An 11,252-nucleotide genomic window follows, 5' to 3' on the forward strand; every position below is an offset into this window, starting at 1 on the left:
ATGGAAGTCTATGGTAACCATGGCAACGTGGGACATTGAAGAGAAAAAATCATAGCAACATAAGTGTTATAATATGATTCTTATTTATTATGGTGTCATGGCCTGAAAAGGTTTAGAAACATTGCTTTAAAGGACAGTTTCATCACTTTTCAACCTATCTTCATATAATTGGTACAGATGTGCCATTTCAAAACCTCACAAGTCCTACCATTGGCAAGACAGTAGATTTTCAGGGGATTTGCAGAACATTGAGCTTGTAGATCAGCTATTTTTACTATGTTCATGACCTTCTCTGACTGATGTTTAAAACTACATGGAGCACATCGATGTGACAATTGCTCACTCAGGGAGCTCTCCAGAGTGGCGTGATATTCATGGGACATTAGTGAAGCAAAATCATCAGATGTTCCTACTTGTGAATGATGTCCCACAGTTTGAGTCCATCATCCATGTAGTAGTATCCTGGTACAGAGTCCACGCCACGGTCTTTGATGTCCTCAGGTATACACAGAGAGCTGTAGGTCAATGAGGACGTGGATCTCTGTAGGATCGGCAGCAAAGCATCTCCACCTGAAGCTGCAACCTGGAAAGAAATTCACCCGGTATGTCTGTGTCATTTATGATGTGAGCCTACATTAATGAGTTACATTTGATAACGTCTGTGTTTGGATAAAACAAAACTAAGTGTGTGTGTGTGTGTGTGTGTGTGTGTGCGTGCGTGCGTGCGTGCGTGCATGCATGCATGAGAAAAAAAAAAAAAAAATATATATATATATATATATATATATATATATATATATATATATATATATATATATCGTCGTTGTCGGGTGAAAACCTTGTATGTCCAAAACCATTGGTTTTGCATTTATCATTTTTAAAATGATTTAAACTTGTGAAAACAGACGATCTACAAGCACACAACGCCTCGCAAGGCGAGGCTTTGTGTGCTTGTAGATTGACTGTTTTCACTACCTTTGTGCAACGGCCTTGTATGATGAAGCAGGGCTTTGCTTTGCAGAGAAACATACAAATTTGAAACTTGGAGATACGAGGTTTCCACCTGACAACGACAATATATATATATATATATATATATATATATATATATATATATATATATATATATACGGTCCAACGATTAAAATTCGTAATCGCGATTAATCGCATGATTTGTGGATATTTCACTTTCAAAAAAATCATTTGGTCATTTTATCGTCTAATCAGGCTTTTATGAACACCCTGAACAGATTTTAATTTGCTTGATTCAATATTTAGATATTTGATGTAAATGTTATCAGGCCCTCCTCCTGCAGGACGCCTCCCCATACACACCCATTCTAACTTCGAACTCCATTTTAACCATGATAAATTCATCAAAAACAACTATTATTATGTTTTTCTGGTGACTAATACTACTCTCCTAATACATGATAACTCAATTACTTTTGTCATTTATTTTCCAAAATAATTATTCAAAATAAATGCAAAAGGTTATCAAACCTCATGTATTAAGAGGGTATTATGAGGTAGCAGAAAAGATAATGGGTGTTTTTAATGAATTTATCACGGTTAAAATGGAGTTTTAAGTTACAATGGGTGTGTATGGGGAGGCGTCCTGCAGGAGGCCTGATAACGTTTACATTAAATATCTAATCAAACAAATTAAAATCTGTTCAGGGTGTTCATAAAAACCTGATTAGACAATAAAGTGAAATATCCATTTAATCGCGTGATTAGCATAATAAAAACTTCATTCATTCAGCCCAGCTTCATGTATATTTTGTTGGGAGACACACACTCACAAACATCATGTGAGCTGTTAACTTGTACAGCATTACCATACTCTATGATAAAAAGGTAGTCTACTTCATAGTCTGACTAAAAGATTCCCCTGTGATTTTCAAGAGGGAAAAAAAAACAAAAAAAAACAGGTCATGCCCTAGGCAGATATAGACTTCTGTGCTCTATTGGTTAAGAGTGAAAGAGATTGAATTTTCCTACCGTATTAAAAAATCCATTCTCAGAAATCAGCGTATCTCTGGCCAGGCTGTTGATGTGCAGAGTGTAGCGGGTGTGAGGTATCAGCAGCTGGGGGGGGGGGGGGTATCGGAAATTAGTTCTTATAAGGCAGGTGATCCCCTTGATGTAAACAACTATAGGCCAATTTCTAATCTCTCTGCCTTAGCAAAAATCCTGGAAGCTCAGGTATCGGTTCAAGTAAATCAATTTTTTGATCAATATAAGATCCTAAATACTATGCAGTCTCGGTTTAGATCCAAGCACAGTACCGTCACGGCTTGCCTTACTGTCTTAGATGACATTAAGGCAGCATGGGAAAAGTCATACGTCTGAGCGGCTTTGTTTATCGACTTACCCAAAGCTTTCGATACTGTGGATTTGCCCATATTGTTAAAGACGCTTTCAAACCTCGGCATGGGCAAAACATTTGTTTGGTTGGTTTTCCAGTTACTTGTTGGGTCGCACACAATGTGTTAAACTGGGTGACATTGTGTCGGATAAAGTTGCTCTGGAGAAGGGAGTGGATCAGGGCTCTATACTAGGTCCTTTCTTTTGTACTACTATTAACAATATCTGCAGTAAATCAAAGCATTCTAGGTACCATATGCATTCTGTACACATGTGTTCCCACGCTTGATTTGGCTGTAAAAGATTTGTCTTCTGATTTCATTTCATTGCAGCATGAACTGAGAAAAAATAAATTGTTGTTAAATGGTAACAAAACAAATGCTATGTTGTTCACCCCAAGAGTGTATACAACAAGCTTAAATTCACTTTAATTTTTTTCTACAGATTGAAGGCCTGTTTTGCCCGTTCCTCCCGCAAACGATTGGTCACTGGTCTGTTCTTGTCCCATGCTGATTATGGGGACACCATTTATAGGTTTGCTTGTGCCTCCACATTGGCCACATTGGATCCCCTCCCCTGTATCATGCAGCTCTGAGATTCATAACAAATTCGCCTTACAGGACTCACCATTGCATGTTGTATGCTGCAGTTTAGAGGTCTTCTTTGTCATCTCGCAGGTTACAACATTGGCATAATTTTGTATATAAAGCGATACTTTGTGAGCTCCCCTCTTACATTTCCTCCAAATTTGATTTGGTCAGAAATGGGCTAAACCTCAGATCAAATGCCTGGCTATGCTGTGTAGTACCTGCATTCATATCTGAGGGAGGCCAAAAATGCCTTGCTTTCTTTGGTCCCTGGTCGTGGAATGACCTTCAGACCAGACTCAAATTGTCCGTGTTAATTCCTTTGAGAAGCTTTAAGAGAATAAACACCTGCACTTGTTCAGATGTTTAATAGTTTCTCAGTAGATTTCTTGTGTATCACTTTGGAGTTATTCTTAGGTATTTGTGTATCATGGATGTTCTATTTTTGTGTTGTATGTATCTGTAGCAAAGGTTGTGTAATTTTTTTTCTGCCTCTTGGCCAGTAAAATAGACTGTCTCAATGTGTTTTTTACTGGTTAAATATGTGAATATGTATCTCAACTGGATTTGATGAAGCGTATAGAGACTTTATGCAGCAGTGACAGTGACAGTACCGTGTACAGAGGATGGACCATGGGGACATTCCTTAGCAGTGACAGTTACCTTGTACAGAGGATGGACCATGGGGACATTCCTTAGCAGTGACAGTGCAAAGACCTCTGCCAGCAGGTGAGTGCGCAGCAGGTGGACGTTGAGCTGGTGTTCACTGAAATCAGCACTTCTTACATAGATCTTGGCCATCAGCCAGTCCTGCTCGGAGTCACTGGGCAAGAAGATGGGATTGTCCTTTGATGGCTTCTGCTTCAGCTGTAAAGAACCACAACAATGAGGCACTGTCACAAATTACTACTAAATTACCAATAAGACGTCTTAAAGGTGATACACCATCCATTTAAAAAGTATTTATGTCATATTGTTTATGTCCCAAAAACGTTTTTCAAAAAGTTTGAGGCTAAATTACCACTCCTGAATAGAGAGCCTCTCTCATTTTTTAATGGCTCTCTGAGCATTTTCAGCTGCAGCTGAAATTTTCATTTTCACCTTTGGCCTGAACTGCATTATTCATGATTCTGAATCCATTGCAAGCATCTGTTTTGCAGAAAAAAACATTCCTTGGGCTAAAACGGCCCCCTCAAACGTGTGAAAAGTGATGACTCATCACTTTTCATCCCTTTTTCAAACCACTAAACCGTTGTTTTTAGCACAAGGAATGTTTTTCGTGCAAAAAAGATGCTTGCAATGGATTCAGAATCATGAAAAACCCCTAGTTCACCTGATACATATTTTTTTTTACCTTTTTTTCCCTGTATAGTAAAGTTAATGGGACACCGACTCTAGCGGGTGATACCATCAATTAAGCTACTTTTCAGAAAGGGTTATCACACCAAAACGTAAACTAGAGACATTTGGAAGACGAAAATGTAAAAAACGTACGGTGGTCACCTTGAGTGGTACCAATTTGTGAAAATATCAGTATTAGCCCCTGTACTACTAGAAGTGTGTTGTTCTCACCTGGATGGCGATGGGCATCAGTTTGTGTTCAGATGTTGAGTGCAGCAGCACCAGTGGAGATGCCAGGTGTTGCTGCTTATCGTCAATGATGTTTGCTTCCACTCCATCCAAAAGCTTGTAGTCACACAGGAAGATGTTGCCATTCTGTTGGAAACATTAACAACTTTAGTATATTATTTATCTATGTATCTATGTTGTGTTAACTAAATGTTTTAGTTGTTCGTTTTTATTTGTTTGCTTTTTTTTTAATGTCAAAGAGATTAAAAAACATACACAGTGCTAAAGCGATGTTCTGACAGTATCCATGATATACCCCAGTCATGGATGAACCTCAACATAGTGCAACAATGCTGCACTATAGTGACCTGCACATCTATATAAACCTTCAGATTTCAAATATAGTGCTGGCCACCGATGTTACAATAATGTACGGCCCCTAAGAAGTACCCATATCTTCTGTATTGTTCAATAAAAAGCATTTAAATCCGATCGGTGGCCATTTTCTCTGCTTGTAATGTATCGTAGGGCAATACAACCTCCCAAGTCGCGTAGTTGAAAGCATATGGAGAAACCACGTCGAAAATGCCAACTGATCGGATTAAAATGTATAGATTAATGTATAGAAGTATAGACCAAAAAGGGAGAACGTCCAAACACTGTTTAAGTTCATCCATGACATGTCATAAAATATGTATCATGTATCAGGGCTAACCACAGGCAGCGACGTCACACATATGTGAATAAGGGAAAAGGAATCAACGACACTGTTGGAGACGCAAACAAAGGTACTTCTTACGCAGACGAGGGAGCTTGAAAAACAAATAGTTGCACAGCCCGACTTGATTTTTCACAAGACGGTGGTTGTAGCAGGTCCCTACACTACTACATACCCATAGTATTACACTTAGAGTTCTCAAATTCTGCCGAAACCCGACCATACCCGACCCGACATTTTCGGGCCGGGTAGGGCCTAAAATGTATGCTAACTAGTAGGGCCGGGTAGGGCCTCGGGCCTGCCCATTTAGGGCCTAGTTAGGGCCGGGCCTTAATTTGCAGGCCCGTTGAGAACTCTAATTACACTAGGTCAGAAAAAAGATATCCCTGTATACCAGGGTTCCCCAATAGGCGGCCCTCGGCCCGGTACCCTAGACATAATTCGGCCCTTGGGGAAAACTGATTGGGGAACCCTGCTGTTTGTGAATTGGTCACACCCCAAATACCTGTATGTGTGTCTCAAAAAATAAAGTATCACTTCACAAAAAATAAAAAATAAATCACCGTCATTTCCTCTTCTAAGCTCCGCCCACCATGGAGGTTCAGCATGTCATTGGTCACAGGGAAGTTGTAAGGCAGGGCTGAAATGCGGCGGATCAAAATGGGGTTGACGGCATTCAGGTACTGGTAGCCGAAGAAAGCATCCTCTTTCCAGTGTTTCTGCACATATTCTGCAAGACAAATGGGGCTTTATTTAGTCTGCTTTCTGTTTATATTACTGTTCAGCCAAGCAGCATGCAGGGACGTGCTGGCCATTGGGAAAAGCAGGACAACTCCCGAACGGCCACTCCATTCCTGGCCGGTTTAGGCTGGCTATTAAAAAAAACGGACGCTGGTAATTGCGGTAACCGCCTTTCGTTCCATTTTGGTGGCTGAGCAGCCCTTGTTTTGATACAGTGCAATGGTAATGCTTATACAAAGTTATGAGGCAGGTGTCAACATGACATCATAGTTGCCTTGATGGTCTACATACACCATCATTAGACTCTCTTTATAACACAAAAACTATGAGACCTAAAATCACTCATCGGTTGGTATTTGGAGCCTATTTGGGGCCTATTTGGGGCTTCCGGAAGGCAAACAAATCTGGTGTGTGGCCGATGGCCGCGCGCAATGAGGGCCTGTCCAACTCCTTTTCCCGGGCTGAATCAGGGGCCCAGTACGTCCCTGGCAGCATGCATTTTGTATTTATCTTTCTAGCACTTCAAAACAGTGTAAATGTCCTATGCAATCTGTGTATTGCTTTCTAAGTAATCAATACAAAGGTTACACGTTGGCACTCTGACACGTCGCTATTCCAACCACCTAACTTTACCCTAACCCTAACCTCAGTAAAACTAACGCTGGTGAATGCTAACCGATGAGTAGTTAACCTGCCGACACTGGTGAATGCTAACCTGGTGATTGGAAAGGGGATGCGTCAGAATGGAAACCCGTCCCCCAATACTACCATAATTGTCTGAAGAGTCATTAATTGTGTTCCCACTAGTCTTATGTTTCTGAATGTCTAACTTCATACTCCAGAATGACACACTTGGTTTTCAATCAGTGGTTCTCAAACTTTTTTCATGTGGACCCCCATCTATTAACTTGCCTGGGCCCCCCAAACTAATGTTGTGTTGTTAAAATGTTTAACAAATATTCACAATCTTTCACATTTTGTTCAAGTTTTTGGAAGCAGATCGACTGTAGATTGTCTATTTTCGAATAGCAGATGTATATCCCATATTAAAATTTAAATTAAAATTGCCAAGAGGCTTTCCCTTGCCTGGCGTTGCCATCCTCTATCACACACTTCGTTTTGGGAAGAGAGTCTGGGATTTCAGGAAGAGCTTTCATTTCTACGTCATTGACCCAAACCACGTGCACCACGTGCCCCAAGCATACAACCCTGATTGGCCAACCCTTGAAGCTGGTTGAGGAAATAGAATCTCAATGGATCTGTGCCAGACCGTACTACAACACCACTACCGCCAGGGGGTGGTGTTGTGTTCGGTTTGGTTTATTAACCAGGCAAAGCTTTCCCCACAAAAACAGAAAATACACAGGTATAGAGCCCTGGGGGACTCCTCGCAACCATATGGGATATACTGTAAGTGGTTAACCTATCGCTAGTGACCCGCTAGAATCCCCTCAAGGACCCCTGGGGGTCCCCAGACCACACTATGAGAAACACTGGAATGACCAACCTGACACGTCAGTTGTTTTGACATTGGCAATGGACTCAATGTTGTTCCAGTTGTTATTGGAGTGGACCAGAGCTTCCAATCCCAGCTCCGCCGTACTGGGGAGGGAAACGAGCACAACGTTTAAAATAGAGGAGAGGACCGCTTATAAATTAAAACATTAAAGAAACACATAACAAATGCATTCAACTTTCATCTACTTCTGTTTCAACTGACTAGGCCTTCAAGTGTCAAGTTGTGAAGTTTTCAATGGGTCCCTGGTTGTGAGATTACACACACACACACACACACACACACACACACACACACACACACACACACACACACACACACACACACACACACACACACAAAACTGTCCAGGCTTCGCACAAAAGCCAAAGTACCTGTGTTAAAATGAGCCCAAACATGTTTGAATGTGAAATATCCCTTTGACATTGACATTTTCATAATACAATACACAATGTTAACAATGTCCTCTTATAGGCCTACAATAGTCAATGGTAAAACATTCACCTTTTGGCTACAGTGTACAAAAACTGTATTTCCTTGGTGAAGGAGAATTGGACTTCTGGAGGCAGATCAGTGGGATTCTCCACCTTGATGCAGTGAGGAATGCCTTCTGCATATTCTTTCCACCTATAGAGGGAGAGAGAACAATCAACTGACTTGGGAGACCTTGACCAAGATAAACTTGGACGCTACAGTTGTGTATCAGTGATTCTTAACCTTTTTCATTTCCAGGACATCCACATTTGACAGGCCTATAACACTTGTGTGACTGGAAAAAGAAATCACTTCAACTGACTGCATTTATAAGTCAAATTGACAGGTAAATTCTCTCCCTTTTGGCCCAGGAGAGCAACACCTCCTCCCCTGCTGCCAGCGGGGGTTCTATTGTCTTCCAAATGTGAATTAGCATTTCAATTGACCTCTCAAATGGGGAGCGCACAAGGTGTGAAATTCTCTCCTTGCTTCCGGGAGGGGGAGGAATGGGTGAGACCTGTCTTTATGACGGATAACTAACAGTCAAAGTGGTATAATGGTATATTATTTCATACTTAAGAAACGTTTCAGAAGGGGAAAAAAACGAGAACACATGTCTTGAGTATTTAGGAAAAGTCATGGAAGGGGACATTTCTGAGACCTTCACAGGGAGAGTTATTGCAATTTGCGATCTCAAAATCGGTCAAAATGACCTGTTAGTCACCCGTGTGTTAAGTTAAGGCATAAGAGCTGGTACTTAAGACAATCAAAATACAGCCCTCAGTGTACACATTGTACACATAGAGTTACAGACCTGGGGCCTGTTTCACAATACCTGGATTAAGGATTTAGCCTGGATTAACCAGCTATCCTGATTAAAACTATAGTAAGACGCCTCAGGGCGAAGGTCACCCCAGGAATCTGTTAGTGTGACATCACAGTGACATCACAGTGATGTCAGAGCTTAATATTGATGACATCAGGGAACTCCATATATGGGCATAAAAGGGATTCTGTTAGTGTGGTTCCCCTGACATCACGGTGAAGTCAGAGCATGATGTCAGAGCGACAAACCCATACTTACAAAAGTGTACACGTCGGGACGGATGTATACAGACAAGCTGTGACGGTTCTGATATAGACTAGAGCTAAAGCTAGGGCTAGGGGGGAGAACGCTGCTCTGTCTTTGGTTCCATGATCGGTCACAATCAATCAATAAGGCATTGATTATTCTATGGCAGCCAGTGGTGTAAAGTAACTAAGTGCATGGCACCGAAGAGTGCCAGGCTTTACAATCCTGGCTCGACAAAGTCACTCCTTCTCAGCCTGGCGTTAGTGGAACAGAATAAACCAGGTTATTGTCAAGTCTGGATTTGGTTTAAATCCTGGCTTAGATTATTCTACTTTCGTGAAATACCCCCCTGTAAGGGTCCATTTGGTTCCATTTGTACTCTCAGAGTTACAGTCCAATAAGTTCCATTTGGACCCCTGAAGGTCCACAGACCCAACGTTGAGAACCAGTATGTGACATAACATCAGACTCACTGATAGTCCTGCTCTCTCTGCTTCAGTTCTTCTTCTCTGCATTTTATGGCCAAAGGTAGTTTGTCCTCAAAGCAAAGCATAGCTGAAAGAAAATAAGCAAGTTAAGCAGAGACTTAAAATCAGATATTTATTGTAGAACCATTTTGATATAACAGATGTGTGGATGAGGAGCTGGGCTGACTCCTGGGCGAGGAAGGGTCCGATCCTACATAATTATTATGCTAGTGCAGACATCCCAAGTATCCCGGAAAATGTGGGAGTCTCTCGGAAATAAGCGTCGCTCCCTGATGCCCGCAAGTGGCGCTAGACATTCCAGCTGCTCCCGCAAATGCCTACCATAACCGGATCTGCAACCCGCGATGGGTTCTCATTCGTCGTCAAACTGGCAAATTAATGATTGTCATTCGCTGTGGGAGATGTGTGTCTAAAAGTGACCAACCACTGGTCTCAGATGCAGAGACTTCTCAAACGCGAAGGATAATCAGCTTGTAACAGTAAACAGACAGGTTTTGACAGGTCTTGCTTAATATGAATAAAATAACAGTACTTTACAACTGTCGGTTCTTTTTCGCCGGACATACTACAGCCTGTGCGACATATGGCATATGTGTCTCACTGTGAGTGACAGAACTTTCTCCCAAATAGGTGAGATAATCATGCTATAAATTAACCCGATTATATTAAGCCTAAAATGGTTCCACTGCCGTGCAGAACCGCTTTTAACAGTTTTAATCGCTTTTAACCGTAGACAAATGAGTAAAATCCGAGAAAGAAAAAAAATTGTGCACGCGCGCACAAAACCTGTTAAATCCTTAATGCACTCCCCCCTCATTTTGTTGAATGAGGGGGGAAGATTTAAGACCTTAGCATATTTAACGCATGGGGGAGTGCACATATGTTAATTGAGGGACGCAAATAGCCAGATTGGAATCTGATTGGTTTAAATGGTCACATGGTCAAATGGAACAAATCAGATTCCGATCTGGGAAACGAGGCACCCATGTATAGAAACCCAATCGGCCAGTTTCAATCCATTCATTCTCAAGAATGTCTGTGATTCAAACTTAACTATAATCAGCAGGAGTGAGTTTAAATTCCTTGTGTCAATTGTGTTTACCATGAAGATGTTAGTATATTAAAATACAATGATTTGAGCTCCTCAATGCGGCTGAAGAGTTCATGTGTAACTCGGCAACACTTGAATTGAATTAATCATGATTGTCATTACATTCTCTATGATCAGTAACATGTGGGTGATACTTAGTATGTGCATCAAACATGGTTTTATTTATGCAAGCATTGGGATTTTGACCATATGGTTATGCATGCACTTGGACTTTTTTTTCTTTTGGTCTCACCGCATAATGCAGCCAAAATAGCACTGCTTCTGTTTTTGCGCTGTTAATCCTACAAACTTTAACCCTTTGAAGTTCCCACCAAGAAAGAAGCTGTCAAAAATTATTTCTTTGCATTTTCTATTCCCTTTAGGCATTAATAACAACAATCAATTTTTTTTTTACAATACACCCACCAGTTTTTAAACTATAAGCCTCTACCAAACGGTAGAGATGTACGTTATTGGTAAGGGTGCATTTGATAGAAAAAACTTTAACTGATAGCTAGAACAATGAAACTTCTCCAGTTGATGACTTACATTAAAACAAACAAAAATGTATTACAAGTTTTCTGAAACTTTATTTTTAAATATGCAAATGAATGCATTATATGCGCA

At 40.9% G+C, this 11,252-nt stretch overlaps 1 protein-coding gene across 1 annotated transcript; it reads right to left on the reverse strand.

The window, feature by feature from the left end:
- Window positions 1–409: 409 nt before the first annotated feature.
- LOC308308618 (polyunsaturated fatty acid lipoxygenase ALOX15B-like) lies at window positions 410–9,600 on the reverse strand (the record flags this gene model as incomplete). Its single annotated transcript, XM_080754050.1, has 8 exons — window positions 410–583; window positions 2,005–2,091; window positions 3,621–3,824; window positions 4,530–4,673; window positions 5,808–5,974; window positions 7,493–7,587; window positions 8,024–8,128; window positions 9,521–9,600. 8 exons carry the CDS (start codon window positions 9,598–9,600, stop codon window positions 410–412), a joined length of 1,056 nt encoding a protein of 351 aa, XP_080610176.1.
- Between the last annotated feature and the right edge of the window lie 1,652 nt (window positions 9,601–11,252).

Source organism: Nannobrachium achirus (genome assembly GCF_963921795.1).
Source record: "Nannobrachium achirus genome assembly, chromosome: 2".
Lineage (NCBI taxonomy): Eukaryota > Metazoa > Chordata > Actinopteri > Myctophiformes > Myctophidae > Nannobrachium > Nannobrachium achirus.